The sequence below is a fragment of the Oryctolagus cuniculus genome, chromosome 1 (genome assembly GCF_051225735.1).
Source record: "Oryctolagus cuniculus isolate XC-2025 breed Fujian yellow rabbit chromosome 1, ASM5122573v1, whole genome shotgun sequence".
Classification (NCBI taxonomy): domain Eukaryota; kingdom Metazoa; phylum Chordata; class Mammalia; order Lagomorpha; family Leporidae; genus Oryctolagus; species Oryctolagus cuniculus.
Window position 1 is genome coordinate 2,610,537 of NC_142867.1, and position 16,220 is coordinate 2,626,756.

The 16,220-nt window shown below is 64.6% G+C and overlaps 1 protein-coding gene across 13 annotated transcripts in view; it reads right to left on the reverse strand.

Annotated features, from left to right (window-relative positions):
- Nucleotides 1-16,220, reverse strand: part of SHANK2 (SH3 and multiple ankyrin repeat domains 2) — a 390,809-nt gene that overhangs the window by 334,919 nt on the left and 39,670 nt on the right. For 12 of the 13 annotated variants that reach the window (XM_089307208.1, XM_051839167.3, XM_089307158.1 and 9 more), the window contains exons 3-5: nt 8,504-8,707; nt 5,243-5,311; nt 4,029-4,137 (exon numbers count right to left, since the gene is read on the reverse strand). In XM_089307208.1, the coding sequence (XP_089163334.1) occupies nt 4,029-4,137; nt 5,243-5,311; nt 8,504-8,707 (382 nt within the window). The remainder of the gene's footprint in view (nt 1-4,028; nt 4,138-5,242; nt 5,312-8,503; nt 8,708-16,220) is intronic. The other variant, XM_089307180.1, reaches the window with a different exon arrangement.

Genomic DNA, 16,220 nt, shown 5'->3' on the forward strand with positions numbered 1-16,220 from the left:
GGCACAGCAGCAGGTGGGGAGAGACCCAGGGAGGAAGGGCTGGGTCCCCCAGGCACGGACAGGCAGCCCTGGCTCTGTCTCCCCACTCGCCAGTGACTTGACGTTCGTCCTGGTTTGCCACGCCCCCGGGTCTCTGCAGGGTGACAGGACGTGGTCCTGCTCACAGCCAGGGCCTTCTTGGCAGCATCCTCACCCAGGGGGCGGGAGGCAGGGCTCCCGTGGCCTCCAGGCATGACAGCCCATCTCCCGGCGCCATCGCCCTGGGGGTCTAGGTTGACCTCTGACCTTCAGGGGCACACACATCTCAGACCACAGCAGCCAAGCAATCCCGGCTCCTGGAGCTCCGGCCTCCTCCGTGACAGTGGTGCCCGCAGGGGACCCACGTCTCGGCTGAGGACCCTGCGGCTGCTACAGCGCAGCGGCTGCCACCCAGACAGAGGCTGGTTCAGGGCCAAAAGGACACGAGGCTGAGCCACAGACCAGGGGCCGGGGTGGGGCTGATGCGCACATCACCGAGGGTAAGGGGTCGGCCTGTAAAGGCTGCACACCACGTGATTCCAACTCTAGAATGTGCTGGAAAAGTCGCAGCGACCAGCAGGGGCCGGGGGGGCAGAGATGAACTGGAGGGGCCAGCGGAACCACTCTGCAGGATGCTGGGAGGGCATCTGTCCCATGCCAAGGACGGACCGAGCGCAAACCCGGCCAGTCCAGTGCCGCAAACAGAGAACCAGCGCAGGGTGTGGGGAGGGGAGGTCACAGCGGGAGGGGGAGCCTCAGGGGGAGAGAGGCCACGGGAGAGGGAGGGGAGGCCACGGGGGGAGGGGAGGCCACGGGGGGGCCACAGTGGGAGACACTCCGTCCTTGCTCTTGAATTTTCTGTAAACCTAGAATTGTTCTAAAAGAGAATTTTCCCAGGAGAGAGAGAGAGAGAGAAAGAGAGAGAGGGAGGGAGGGAGGGAGGGAGGGAGGGAGGGAGGGAGGGAGGGGGAGAAGGCACAGGAGGAGGGCAGCAGGACAGCTCTGCTCCCCACAGAAATGTCCACACTGCAGCAAAGTCAATTTAGAAAAATCACCATTTGGCCCCCGCCCAGGGAGAACCAGTTCGATACTTGTTGCAACGGGAACTCTGGAAACAATGATCTCCGGGAAGACCCCAGCAGAGCAGAAACCTTCCCGCCTGATGCCGGATCCCGGGAGGGACCGGAGGCCAGGCCGCCTCCTGCTCGGGGACGCTCACGCTCCGCCCCGCCTCGGGCCCTGTGGTGCCTGCAGACAGCGGGATCCCTCTCGGAGAGAGCTTTGTCCCCGGCAGGCGGTGCTGGCTCCAGCCCACAGCCTGAGGCCCGCGTCCAGGGAACAGTCGGTCCCTGGAATGCGAGGGGCGGCTCCAGGGCCGTGGACACCAACGCCCCGGACGTCCGAGCCCCGCCTCTAACACGGCACGGCGCTTGCGCAATCGTCCCATTTGGCTCAAACGCCTCAGTGCCCTGGGGAACCCAGCACGGGCACTGCCGCAGGTTCACAGGAGAATGGAGTGGGAAGTGGGCGTGTGCTTAGGTGCCAAAAAAAATGCAGGGGTGCAAAATCATTTTATTTCACAGGTGGAAAATGCCCAGTGGGAAGAAATTTATGCTTGGATTTCCACCAAAATAGACGCCTTTGATTCTGCTGTGCCACAGACCGTGCCGGGCCTCGGACGACGCCGATGCTACGCTGACCGCTTTCCCGGTGTTTCCGGGGCGAATGATGACGGAAAGGCCAGGACACAAGCGGTGTCCGAGTTAAGACTGGGGGGGTCTGAGCTACACCGAGCACACGGAACCTACCGGAACAGGGACTGAGCATTCCGGGAAACACGGGAGCTTGCTGCCTTCCCCGCGGTCTGGGCACGAAGCCATCTCTGCTGTCCCCGGGCTCCTGCCTGCCTGCATCGCACTTGGGACGGTCGCCTTGAGGCGTCAACCTGAGTGCGTTCTTCGGAGAACACCTGGCATCGTGGGAAGCAGCGTGTGCGGAGGCGGGGTCCCCAGCGGGGTGAGCGTGCCCCAGCGTGGCGGTGGGGCCTGGCGAGGACGCACGCACAGGCAGGCAGCCTCCTGCTCCAGGCTTGGGCCTCACCACGGCCGGCTTCTGCCTTCCCGCCCTGAGCCACAGCCTCCCAGGCTGCACCTGCAGACGGGGTCCCAGGGTGAGGCCCCAGCAGCGCCCACTCCCCTCGTCCATCCTCCAGACGCCGCCTCTGGGCTCTCGCTCGGATGGCCGGCACCGCTGCACCGTAACCGCTCAGGACACAGTCACCACCCTGGCCGCTGACGTCAGCGCTGTGGCTTTGCAGGAGTGAGGCGCGGTGTGCTCTGCTCGCTGCCCTGAGTCGGCTCAGACCTGGGGACCCAGGCGGTGCCAACCCAGGTGAGGGCAGCTGCTGCGGGTCCCCCAGCTCCCTCCACTGCCGGTCCAGGTGGGGTCAGAGAGCTCGCCCCCTGCCAAAGCCCAGCTCCCACAGAATCTTCCGGAAAAGCCACAAAGAGGCCAGGACAGAGGCCTAAAGAGCAGTCAGGAGCTCCGGGAAAGAAAGCCAGGCCCGACGGAGGTGGTCCGTGAGCCGACCTGAAGGCTCACGGGCTCGGGGGGCCAGGGATCCATCGACCGTCGCAGCTCAGGCCGGATAAAGCCGCATCGCCCGGCACCGGGAGAAGGGCTCCTGTCCTCACAGAGCCACAGAGGAAGAACCACCCCCTCACAGGGGACAGGGGGAGGCTGCACCCGCCAGGCTGCTGTCCACCCTGCCCGGGGCTCACAGACCTGGCCTCCCCAGCTCAGCTCGCCTTCCCACACCAGGACAGAACCGGCTCAGGGTCACTTGGGCACAGAAGACCAGCCCCGCACTGCCCCTAAGACGCCTTGCAGGCCTGGGGGCTCCATTGCCCCGCCCACCACGTGCCCTCCCCTGCTCTGAGCTCTCACCCCTCCGCTCCCCCTCCACGCCTCCTTCTTTCCAGGCGTCCACACAGCACAGGAGTCTGGCTCGCTCCCATGGCGGTGGAGCCCCTGCCTTGCCCTGCTCTTGGGGCGCCCTCGTCCCTCGCCAGCGGGCGCACTCCATCTGTCCCCCGATGCCTGCATCCCCACCCCACCAAGCACGCACCCACGCAACTCAGGCGTCACCGCTGCCAGCAGCGGCCAAGCCATCCCCTGCTCCCCTGGGACTCATGGCTGACGTTGACCCGGAGTAGGGGGGGACACAGCCATGGACGGCGAGGCCAGTGGGGCCAGCACGCCAGGGCCCCGCCCAGCGTCAGGTGCCAGCAGTAAGCTGAGGAGGAAGCTCCGGCCTCAGTCAACAGACCCACAAGTCGCGAGCTTCGCGACCCAAGGCACCTGTGACAACTGGAAGTGGCCGCAGCACCTGATGGGGCGGTGCTGAGTCACCGCGAGGACACTCCAAGGGGCTCAGCGGCCCCCACAAGGCCCTAACCCAGCTGCCCCCTCGGCCGCCATCCCTGGGCACTTGGACAACATCAGGAGACCCCAGTTCTTAAAAGTGGCCCGCGGCTGCCATCGGATGAAGGCCGCAGGGGCTGCTCACCGCGACACGGCCCAGAGCGGCTCCCACGGCAGAGGACAGCCCTGAGCGGCCAGCACCAGCGCTGGGCTTGAGGGCTTAATTCCCAAGGGACGCCACGGGGCTCCTGGGCGTCCGGAGCTCGGCGCCCAGCATGGGGAGCGAGCAATCTGCAGCAGGTGCGCCTGCGCGCACAGACCCCGTCACCACTGGGGCGTCCCTGACAGCTCCTCCCTTGCTTCTCCGGCCGTGGCTCCCCTCCCGGAGCACCTGCTGCTGGGGGTTCCGTGGGGCGTGGGCAGCAGAACAGGCCCCACCCCTTCTGCTGGCTCAGGGTGGAGCAGGAGGGGAGCGTGGGCAGACGCCAAGTCAGGCCAAGCCGATGCCACGGCTGCAGCCTGGCCCGTGGGGCGCTTTCTCCAGCGCTGGGCGTGCGTGGTGAGGTCCCCGCCCACCAAGCCCCTACCTCCAGTGTCCAGGTCGTGGAAGTTGGGATCCAGGCCTCGGTCCAGCATCTTCACCATCTTCTCCACTGACCGATGCTGAATGTGATCCATGAATTTTTTCAGATTGGTCTAAAAACAGAAAATAAAACAAAGGTCGCGGCTGGGTAAAGACCAGCTCCTTGTCAAGGGGCTCCTGGGCCCCCAGGGGTGGGAACTCACCCTCGACTGCCAACTTGGGGGGGCTCCAGGCAGTGTCTTTCTGCGTCTGGGACCCCAGGGCCCAGCTCGGGGTCAGCTGGTGACCGCCGCCACCAGCCTCTCCCCACATACGTCCGGCCACCCCCAATGCAACGGCTCTCAGAGACAGCCCTGGGCGGCCTGGGGTCACAGCCCCCTGGTCACGTGACGATGCAGAGAGAAGACACCGCCCATGAACCAGACATGGAGTTCACCGGTGCCCAAGACGTCCTGGGCTCCAGAATGGTCTGTAAATCACCCATGAGGCTCGGCCACAGGACCCCGCGCAGTCAAGGCCCCAGGGCACAGGCCTGGGCTCCGGGAGCACTTTGCCTGTCCACAGCGTCCGGCAGCCACGCGGGGGCACGGGGCCCAGGAGTCAGAAATGGTGCACTCAGGGCAGCAGGCCAGGGCCATCCCGGCGGGGAGAGCGGCCCCGGTCCCCGGGGCTGGAGGTGAAGGGACCCGTTCACGCCCCATGAGGGCACCCCAGCCCGGCCGCGTCCCTGACTTCCTGCCCTGCCAGCAGAGGGCTCGGGGACTCGGCCGCGATCGCAGGGTCCCCTTTCCTCTCTCTGACAGGCGCAACACTTCCCTCCAGCCTCAGACGTGGCCCTGCCCCAACACTACCCGGAAACCCAGAGGAGGGCACGGGGCAGAACCCGCTCAGAGGAGCTCGGATCCGCAGGTGAGCAGGCGTCCAGGGCAGCCTTCCGATTACTGCAGGGAAGGCGGCCAGGCCACGCCCAGCACTCAAACCCCGCCCCCCTCAGAGCCCCTGCCTTCGCCCCTCCCTGGAGCTCCATTTGCCCCCCTCCCTGGGCCCCCAGGAGCCAACCCTGCTGCCTCTGAGTGGCAGAGGGGTCTGGCGGCAGCCTGCACCGCAGCACAGCCCACGCCTGCCTCACACCACGGCAGGTGCCCAGGGACGAGGACCCCACCCAGAGAACAGGAGCGCAGAGGACTCTGGGCTGGCGCTGGCCACGCCTCCTCGTACCTTGGAGTGGAGCTTGGCCAGCTGCTTCTCGTCCAGGCTGGACTTGTACACCCGCTTCTTGTAGCGAAACTGCGCAGAAACAGGGAAACACGTGAACGCTTGGCGTGGCCGCCCGGAGGGAAAGCCGGCCCCGCCCAGGCACCTCGCCGCCGCCGAGGACCCCGTAGCCGACACCTCCGGCCACCTAAACCACGGTAATGCACGCAGAGCCGCCTGTGCCAAGACTGCAGAAATCTGGTGCAAGGCCATGAAACAAAACAAACAAGAGCAGTACCAGGCGACGCAGAGCGAGGACCCCTGGGAGAGGCTGGCCCGACGGTCGCTCCCCGGGCTAACGGGACCTCCCGGACCCGGCCCAGACGAGGGAGTCTGCATCGAGGCCACTGCAGCCCGGCGGGCTCGCCCTCCAGCTCCACCCTCATCAAAGTGTGTGTCTGACGCCCGGGCCCGGCCCCGAGCACATGGGCAGCCGCTGCCCAGGGCTCCCGAGCAGACTGAAGCGGAGACCACGCGGGGAGGGCGAGCAGCGCAGGCCACCCAGGCGCCCGGCAGAGCACGGCTGGGAAGCCCCCTGCACCTTCCCCTCAGCACCCCCGCCCTCCCTGGCTGCGCCCAGGGCCGGGAGCACCCGGAGCTCGGTCATCCTGGAAAACGCGGGTGGACACACAGCTCCCACTGGCTGCACCTTAGGGCGGGACACTGTCTCCATCGCAGACTCCATTTCCTTCCCTGTCCCACGGGCAGAGTGACCCCCACCTCCCGGGCTGACGGCAAGCTGACCGAGACCATCTTCTGCCTCCCTCCCTCCCTCCCTCGAAACCCACACCATGGAATTCCCGCTCCAACTGAGCACGAGCAGAGCTGCCCAGGAAAGGCCCGGGGGCGGCTGGGGGCCAGGGGGCGGGGTCCGAGCAGACCCTGCAACTGGCTGTCTCATCCCAAGGATGGTTTCCAAGGCGACAATGCCAGCCCCGCCCACACACAGAATGGTGACACGACACATTCCTTCCACATAGACTGACACTTGTCTTTTGTTTCCTTGCAAAGATGAACCAGCTGTGAAAGCGGGAAGTCCCAGGAGGCTCAGGCGGCCTGGAGAAGGCACTGGTCTGAGTCGCACCTGCGAGCCGTGGGCCGGGACCCCCACCCCGCCGATGCTCAGCCCCCGCCCCAGGGGCACCACGTCCTGGGCGTCTCATGTTCTGGGCGTCCGCGGCGTCCCTCTACCCCCGTGTCCATCTGCAGAGACCTCGTAGAAGTAGTGACAGTGACGCGGGATGAAGGCGAAGATGGCCGTCCCGTGGCCACACACGAAAAGCCCACGGGAAGCCCACGGAGACACAGGGCACGGGGCGAGGGCTGCTGACATGGTTCGTGGGAGGGACACGCTTCAGAGCCACTCAGCGACATGAGGACGGGGGCTCAGAAGCGGACACGGCGCTGAGCAGCCGGCCACACCCACTGAAGAAATGCAGGACGGAGCCCCGATGGCCGCCTGCCCCTGCCCTCTCCACCCAGGGACGTCCCAGGCAGGACGGTCGCCGGGGAGAAGCATGACATCGGGGTCATCAGCGACATCGTGGCACGGTGACCCACGGTTGTGTGGGACCTGCTGGCGGCCGGGCATACGCCGAGCCTCACGGGCGCCCCGAGAGGTCACCACCAATGCACCCAACTTCAGAGTCGCAAGGCTGCAGCTCATGGCTGACCAGCTGTGAGTGCCGGGTGCCCAGAGCCCCTGGTCTTCTTGCAAGGTTGCCACAGCACAGACCACCCTCTGCTCTAGCTGTCACCCCCCACAACCTTGGCTCTCTGTGCGCGCTGTCTGTGCCTCGGAAGCACCTGGCACATCGTGGGCCCTCGATGGCGGACGTTTCCTTTCCAAGAGGATACCCATTTCACAGATCAGCAAACTGAGGCCAGAAGCGATTTCCAGAACCTCACAACCTCCAGCAGCGTCTGTCTCTTCCTCCGCTGAAGCCCCCCCAGCAGCCCAACGCCTGTCCCACAGCAGCGGGCAACGGGCTCCAGCGACAGCCGCACTCCACACCACAGCCTCTCCTGGCTGGTGGCGGCCCACACAGACACCGTCCCCGGCAGCAGTGGCTGGCTCATGGCACCGGACGATGACATCTCTGGCCACGTGGGGAACTGCCCACACAGGGGCGCAGGGCCCCCAGCCTCTGATCGGCCACGTTGTGAGGGAGACACGTCCGCCACCATGTTGTCTGAGGGCAGGGGTGCTGATTCAGGGGCGGTGACATCACAGAGGCCACTGGTTGTCACCCAGGAGTCCCGGCGCGAGCTCCCAAAGCCCCGGCTGTCTCTCCTGCGAGAGCAAGGCTTCCCGCATGCTAACGAGACGGCTTGGGCTTCTCGGCTTCAGGACCCCAGCGGAGCCCAGCTTCTGGCCACAGGTGGAATCCAGCGGTCAGGGCAGGGCGAGGACCTCGCCTGTCCTGCGGTGACAGGCAGAGTCCAGAGAGCCTCCGTGCTGGCAGAGGCAGCCCGTGGCGGGGCGTTCACCCCAACTCCTCGGGGATGTTCCTTGGGTCCCCGCCCTGTGCCCCTCTGCACTCGGCCACCCATCCGTCCCCTGCCAGACCCCAGACGACCCCCCCCAAGCCGCAACAGCAGGCGAGGACCCTGCTGACTCCCGTGAGCCACTCACGCAATCAGCGACCCTAGGAGGGGCCCGTGGGAGCTCCGGGTTTACAGCTAAGGCCGACCAGGGACCCGACCCCGCGCCTGGCAGGTGGCACGAGGCCACGGTCTGGAGAGGCAGGAGAAGGCTGGCGTGCACGCCACACCCTCGGCGTCGGGAGGGAGACGCCAACCCCGGGCGCACGTGCAGGATGCACAGGCCCGGCTGGCGTGAGCTGGAATCCGATGTGAGGTCTGTTCACACCACGGCCCCCAACACACACACACGGGGCTGCTTCAGACAGCCCACGAGCCACGGACCAGATCCCTTTATTTGGGTGCAAAAGTGTCTGAAAACCACACACGTTTTTCACGCTAGGCGTTTTCCATAAACGCTGTTTAAGGACTTCCGTGTGCGTGATTCCGCGTGACCTCTCCCGCCCACGTCCCACCAGCTTCCCGAACGGCTCTCCCCCTGCGGGGTCTGCAGAAACAAAGCAGACGCATAAGCTGCACGTGCAGGGCAAAATCGAGGCCCCAGGCCGGTTTGTTAGCTGGGGGGTCACGGCCAACCCGAGTCGCGCGGGGATCGCGGCCGCGTTCGGGGGCTCGCGGTACCTCCAGGGACGGCACGCCCGCGCCCACGGGCTGCGGGTACTCCCGCAGCAGCCGCTCCTCGTCCAGGAACTTGCCGTGGCGCCCGTTGCTGGCCGGCTGGAAGAGCCCGTAGTTGAGGACGTCCTTCAGGCTCTGCGTCAAGGTGCACAGGATCCGCTGCTTGGCGGTCCACACCGTGGCGTCCGGGTTGAAGCGGATGCACTTCTGCGAGGAGGCACACGGACAGCCGGTCAGGGACGCGGGGGCCGGGGGGTCGCGGCCGCTGCCCCTCCCTCCTGAGCCTCGGGCCCGCGGCCTTTGGGGCTACTGCCTCTCGGGGCGCGGAGACGCCAGGCAGATATGAGAGTGGACACCGACGGGACGCCTGGGTCTCTCCCGCAGGCTCAGCTCTCGGGGGCCCACCAGGTGTTTTAGGGCACCACAGACCCCCCAGCGCCTCCCCACCACCACCCAACAGAGCAGATGCAGCGGGTGTGGGTGGCCTGAGAACCTGCATTCTCAGGTACCTCTGGGTGAGGCCCTTGCTGCCGGTCCCGGGAGCACGGATGGCCCTGGGAGGCACAGGGTCTCGGTTGCCGGCCCCTGTGGACGACAGAATCGGCGGCCTCCAAGTCCCTCACTCAAGAGGGCACGCACCCCCACCCCGTGGCCGACTGCTCACAAACACTGCAGCTGTGGCTTAGGAAAGGAAAACAGGCAACGCCACACGTGCCCAGCGTGGACATGCAGACGGCTGCACCCGACACAGAACAGCGGCTCCACGTGTCCACACGGCCGCCCCGGGCTCATCCAACACAGGGTGCCCTTCCACGATGACATCGCTGACGGCCACCCGCGGGTCCTTGTCCCACCTGGGTCACTCCACAAAGCTTTCAACACGACGCCACCCCCGGCCCAGAATCCAGGGCAGCGACAGGAATCCCGGCCTCCACCCAACCCCACCAAAGAAATGACGCCGCGAACACCCCTTCCCCTGTGGGTCTGCCTTCCAGGGGTGGCGAGCTCTGCCCGCACGGGGACAGACGTGGCTGAGGGGACCTCAGGGAGTTCTGCATCCAGAGAGGAGGAGGAGGGTGGTGGTGACGATGGGACCAGGGGACACTAAGACCACGGTGGTGATGGCAGGGAGACGTGAGCATGTGGACGAGGACGGTGGCGGTGGGCACGAGGACGGTGGCGGTGGGCACGAGGACGGTAACAAAAATGATGGCGATGAGGATCACGGTGGAGACGGTGATGGTGATGGTGATGGTGCCGGCGGAAATGGAGGTGATGACAATGGGGTCATGGGGACGACGGGAAGGAAGGGCCTGGCCGTGGTCGGCCTCCGTGGGGGTCAGGGAGGGGCCTGGCTGTGGACAGCCTCCATGGGGGTCGGGGAGGCGCCTGGCCATGGTCGGCCTCTGTGGGGGTCGGGGAGGTGCCTGGCCGTGGTCAGCCTCCGTGGGGGTCGGGGAGGCGCCTGGCTGTGGTTGGCCTCCGTGGGGATCAGGGGCAGCGCCTGGCCGTGGTCGGCCTCCGTGGGGGTCGGGGGAGGGGCCTGGCCATGGTCAGCCTCCGTGGGGGTCGGGGGAGGGGCCTGGCCATGGTCAGCCTCCGTGGAGTCGGGGAGGGGACTGGCCGTGGTCAGCCTCCGTGGGGGTCGGGGAGGCGCCTGGCTGTGGTTGGCCTCCGTGGGGATCAGGGGCAGCGCCTGGCCGTGGTCGGCCTCCGTGGGGGTCGGGGGAGGGGCCTGGCCATGGTCAGCCTCCATGGGGTCGGGGAGGGGACTGGCCGTGGTTGGCCTCGGCCTCTGCCGGCTTCACGGGACACATCCTGCACGGCGATGCCCTTCCCTGCCCTCACTGTACCCTGTGTACACACACAACACACAAACATGAACACACATGTATAAAAACACACAAACATGCACACACATGTATAAACACACATCCATACAACACACACGACACACACATGTACACAAGTGCACGTACACAGACAACATGCATGTGTACAGACACACACACAAGCATGCACTCAGCACCACACACACGATGCAAAATGAACGTATACAAGAGTAGCAGTCCTTCGTCTCAATTAACCTTGTCCCGCTGGCTCCCGAAGCCGTGGTCGGGAGAAGGCGGCGGCCGTCTGTCCCGAGTGACGGGCGGGTGTGCTCTGCTGGCCTGCGACTGCTCCACTGCCGGCCCCGTGTGCTTGGATGCAGCCACCTCGGGCTCTGCTTGCCAGACAGTGGGCGGCTCGGGATGTAACAAAGCCTCCAGTAACTGTGTTCCCATGTGCAGTGAACCCCGCGGCCGCCAGGTAACAGGACACCGGACACCCCACGTGTGCAGTAACCAGGGAGGCTGAGAGCAGATGCCCCGGCCTTGTGCGGCCTAATTCACGCTGACCTCCTGGTAAGAGGCCTCGGCGTCGACTCGCACACGCATCCCGCCAGCACCGGACTCGGACATCTGTGCGGGTTTCCTAACAGCCGTTCGCGTGAGCTCTTCGGATTTCAAATTTTTTGCACCCAAAAATTATGTTTTCATTCTCCGTGAACTTTTTGAGGCGCCCTTTTACACACACACACACACACACACACACACACACATTAGCAAATACACGAGCCTAACGGTGCTCGGGAAAGTCCACGGGAATAGAACTGTAGGTTCACGGGGCGGGGGGGGGGGATCGAGACGCCTACGGCAAAGAGACCAGGCAGGGCCTCCGAGTGCCCCAGCGTAACCGTCCTCTTTTCTGTTTTTCTACACATACATACACACAAATTACACAACACGTGTGCACACACACGCGTGCTGGCTAGGCGGTGACAACCTCACCACCACCACGCCCAGACCCCCTGGGCTACACCACGCCAGGTGATGTGGGGAGAGGCAGGAGTGGGCTCACAGCAGCACAGCCGGTTTGTGGCCGACGCCAGCTGGGATTTGGGGACACGCACAGCAGCCAAGCGAGGACCTGCAGGGCGGCTCCTACTGGAGGGACCCTGGCGAGAGTCAGCCACTCCCCTCCCTGCTGGCTCGGGACCTCCCACCTGACGAGGGCCCCTCCCTCTCCCCCACCCACCCTCCCTCCCTCCGTCTCTCTCTCCCTCTCCCCCTCTCCCTCCCTCCCTCCCTCTCTCCCTCTCCCTCTCTCTCTGGAGACCCAGCACACTGGTGCCCGCACGGCCAATGCCCAAACGCGGCCACGGACACAGGAAGTTTATAAAAACAGGGCTCTAGAAGGCACAGGGAGGCGCTGGGTGCCCTTGGCCCGCGAGGACGGCCTGGCCCGAGGGGGCCGGAGCCTCTGCCTGTTCCGGCTACAGTGGGAGACACCCAGGCTGCGGATTCAGCTTCCATCAGGAAGAACGTTTTCAAACGGGAAAAGCTTAACAGCAGCCGCCCGAGGCCACGGTGAAGCAGCAGGCGGCCGGCGGCCCCTGGGGACTTGAAAGGGGCTTCGTACCATCTCCGCTGCCCCCTGGGCGACACTGAGCAGAGGGACTGTGGGTGGCTTCTGTCGGGGACTCACGGACTCCTTATGATGGATGCACTGTGGTGCCTCTCCTAACGGCCACGGCACGTGGCAGGGCCACCGCCAGCCCAGAAGCGACCCGGTGACATCAAGTGGCAGACACCAGGCTCCTCCTGCGAGCCAGAGGCCCACTAAGCAAGGGCGCCACGCGCATCAGCTTCCGCCCAGGTGCACAGGAAAGGGGGTGGAGCCCCAGGAAACCCCCAAACGCAGGGCGTGTCTGCAGCCCGGAGGCTTCTCTAGCAGAAAACCAAGCACCAAGCACTTCCCCAGAAAACCAAGCACCAAGCACTTCCCCGACGTAAGAATGGAGGCCCCGCCTCTGGGAGTCGGTCCAGAGGTGTCTAAAGGCGTCCTCTGTGAGAGGTGACAAACACAGCAGGCGGCCTCGGCTGTCCCCCAGGCGACCTGCAGGGCAGGCAGAGGGTGCGGCAGCATCTGCAGGGACAGGGAGCTGGGCGGAGACCCCACGATACCACTGAGAGGGCGCCCACCGCCCAGGGGAAGGGCCGCGGGGTCCTGGGTCCGCGCCCTGGGGATGTCCCTTCCCGCTGAACTGACTCAAGTCAACACGACTTGGCTCTCGTGTTCACACACACAGGATGCAACGCAGCCGTGGTTCTCAGCGGCCCGAGGGTGCCCGTGACCTCCTCACGGGGACGGGTGCCACGCTGCAGGCTCCCCAGGGCCGCGGCACCCACCCGGCTCATGCTCTCCGCCAGCGCGGAGGGGAAGAGCCGTCTGTGTCCCCAGGCACGCACGGGAGGCAGCCGGGAACCTCGCAGAGCAAGCACGCGCCACAGGGCTTGGGCGTCAGCACTCCTGACTCCGGGTTCAGGGTCAGCGGGTCGATGTCCTACAGAGACAACACACAAGACAAGGCTGGGTACTAAGAAGACCGGGGACTGATCTGTGACCAAAACACAACCGGAGGGGCCGGCGCTGTGGCGTAGTGGGTAAAGCTGCCGCCTGCAGTGCCGGCAGCCCATATGGGTGCCAGTTTGAGTCCCAGCTGCTCCACTTCCGATACAGCTCTCTGCTATGGCCTGGGAAAGCAGTAGAAGATGGCCCAAGTCCTTGGGCCCCTGCACCCACGTGGGAGACCTAGAAGAAGCTCCTGGCTCCTGGCTTCGGATCGGCGCAGCTCCAGCCGTTGTGGCCACTTGGGGAGTGAACCAGCGGATGGAAGTCCTCTCTGTCTGTCTGTCTGTCTCTCTCTCTCTCTCTCTCTCTCTCCTGCCTCTCTGTAACTCTGCCTTTCAATTAAATAAATCTTAAAACAAAAACAAAAACATACACAACCAGAGGCCCACAGGAACCTCCCCGTGTTCACTGCCCGAAGGAGTCACAGCTCCCTGTTCGTGGGTTCAGGGTCTTCTGCTCGCACGAGAGGTACCAAGAGCCCACTGCGCCGGCTGGGAGGGAGGCGTCCTGAAAACCGCCCAGCAGAGAACTCCGTCCCACTCGGGTGCCAAACAGATCAGGGAGAGGCCTCTGGGACGTCTGGCGACGGGCGTCCACTCTGGAAGAGATGGGACGATGCCAGCTCTCCAGGCAGGAGGGACACGAAAAGCGTCAGGGACGTGAGGGCGTGCAAACAGCTGAGCACACGAGCCGCAGGAGGCGGGCGGTGCCCCCAGGGAGTCTGTCCTGGCTCAGAGCTAAACTGCACCTGCAGGCTCCTGAGTCAGGTGCAGCCCCTGGGCATGCTGGGAAGGTGGGGTGGAGTCTCACGCTCCCCAAGATCTCGCTCCCCTCCCCCACCTTCCAGACAGACACTGAGGACTCTGGGAAGGAGCCTGGGGCCCTGAATGCCTGCATGGATCCAACTGCCCGCCTCTCCCTCCTCCTGCCACCCAGCGGACAGAAAATTCAGACGGCAGCCCGGAGCTCAAGGCTTTTTTTTTTTTTTTAAGATTTATTTTTATTTATTTGAAAGGTAGAGTTACGGGAGGGGGGCGGACTTCCATCTGCTGGTTCACTCCCTAGATGGCCACAATGGCCGGACCTGGACCAATCTGAAGCCAGGAGCTTCTTCTGGGTCTCCCACGTGGGTACAGGGGCCCAAGCACGCGGGCCGTCCTCCACTGCTTTCCCGGGTACATTAGCAGGGAGCTGGATCAGAAGTGGAGCAGCCGGGACTCCAACCGGTGCTCACATGGGGCCACTTTACCGGCTGTGCCACAGCTCCGCCCTCAGGGTGTTATGACGGCAATTATTAGCTGAATTCAGCTCAAATGATGCAGGAAGGGAGTGCAGCAAGTAACGCAGGAGGAAACTGATTAAAATCGAAAGCAGGTTCCCGCTGCAACACCACGTGCCCGGGTTTCGCCACCGCTTCTCTGACTTCACAGATCACTTAGCAACAGAGCCTCTGGCAGGAGTTCCAGCACCTGCTGCCGTCTCCTCCTTTTATATGCAAATAAAATACCGCTAATGCTGTCCGTGCCCTCCCAGCTTAGCAACACGCATCCCCCGTGCACACCCACCTGCCACCTGCCACCCTCAGGGAGGCGACAGCTGACGACGACCCCACTTCCGAGACCCCCACTCACATGTGCTTGTGTTGCTTTAGTTCATAAAACAGAGCCCCCTGTATCCACAGTCTCTGTCACCCACGGTCAACATTAATGTGTCTGGACTCTCAACCAAGAGTGACAGAGGGGCAGAGGGCTCCCATCAGAGCTCCGGTTCCAGTCCCGGCTGCCCCACTCCGATCCTGCTCCCTGCTAACGCGCCTGGGAAAGCCCACGGCGGGAGGCCCGGATGGAGCTCCCGGCTCCTGGCTTGAGCCTGGCCCAGCCCTGGCTGTTGTGGCCACTTGGGGAGTGCACCAGCAGATGGGAGAACTGTGTCGCTTTGCCTTTCAAATAAACAAATAAATCTAATGAGAGAGAGAGAGAGAGACAGAGAGAGAGAGGGACAGAGAGAGACAGAGAAACAGAGACAGAGAGAGAGAGGGACAGAGAGAGAGACAGAGAGAGAGAGGGACAGAGAGAGACAGAGACAGAGAGAGGGACAGAGAGAGACAGAGAGATTGTTCACCCAGCTTCAACTACGACACATTGTTACAACTACTCCACCTTACCCCTTGTTTATGAATTCAAGGTTCAGGGGCCGCACACGGGCCCCCCACAGGTAAGGGCTGGGCCACAGCCCCACACGCGCCCCCCACAGGTAAGGGCTGGGCCACAGCCGCACACGTGCCCCTCACAGGTAACAGCTGGGCCACAGCTTAGATCCGAGGCGTCAGGTAACACAGGAGGACAACACCCAGTGGCCACGCCTTCCCGCCTGAAAAGCCACCTCGTGCTGGCTTTCGTCCTGGGTCACAGGTCACCCTGCGCTTGCAGGAGGAGAAGCCACCTGGCTTCCACATCCCAGCACCCCACCCGAGAGGGCAGGGACCGGCTGGGCTGTGAGCTACACGCACCATGGGAGGGCAAGTGCTAGCGGCCAGCCCTCACCCAGGTCCCAGCCCCTGGAGGTGCTGGACCAGGGAGACCGCTGGGTGGATGCCAGCATCCCAGAGCCAGCAGGTGGCACAGCCAATGGCCCCGTCCCTGGCTGTGGGCCCTGCCAGCGCTGACCACTAGCTTGTCCAGGACTCACGCTGAGGCTGGGCCTCGGGGGTGGGCACAGCTCTTCCGTGGGAGGGGACGGCCACACGGCCAGCCTGGACCTCCCCTGCTCTCCTGCACGAGCCCGCTTCCCCTCACCACACTTTCCCACCGCGAGCTGAACCACCCACCACGGGGCCCTGGCGGGGGCGGAGCCAGTGCCAGTGTGCCATGGACTTGAACTTCCCAGGCCCAGAACCTCTGCCCTGTGTGGAGTCCCCACCTTGAGTTTTTGTTTCAGCAACAAAAAACTAACAGGCCCTTCCCCGCCAGCGCCTGGGCCGGGTCAAAGGGCCGGACCCACAGCACTGGGCACACACCACCCGGCTCTCTTCCCCGCCTTCAACCCAGATCTAAGACAAGAGGGGTCCTCCTAGCACCCAAGACCCCGCAAACAACCAAGTACAAGACACAGACGCAGACGGGATCCTCCCGGGGCGCCCAGCGGGGTCCTAACACTCGGACAGCCACACCGTCATCCACAGGAAGTGGACATCGTGGCCACTACCACCCCAGCCGGCACTCCAGCGGGCCAGCCAGGCCCACAGAGCTCGGCACCTCCAGCTCCA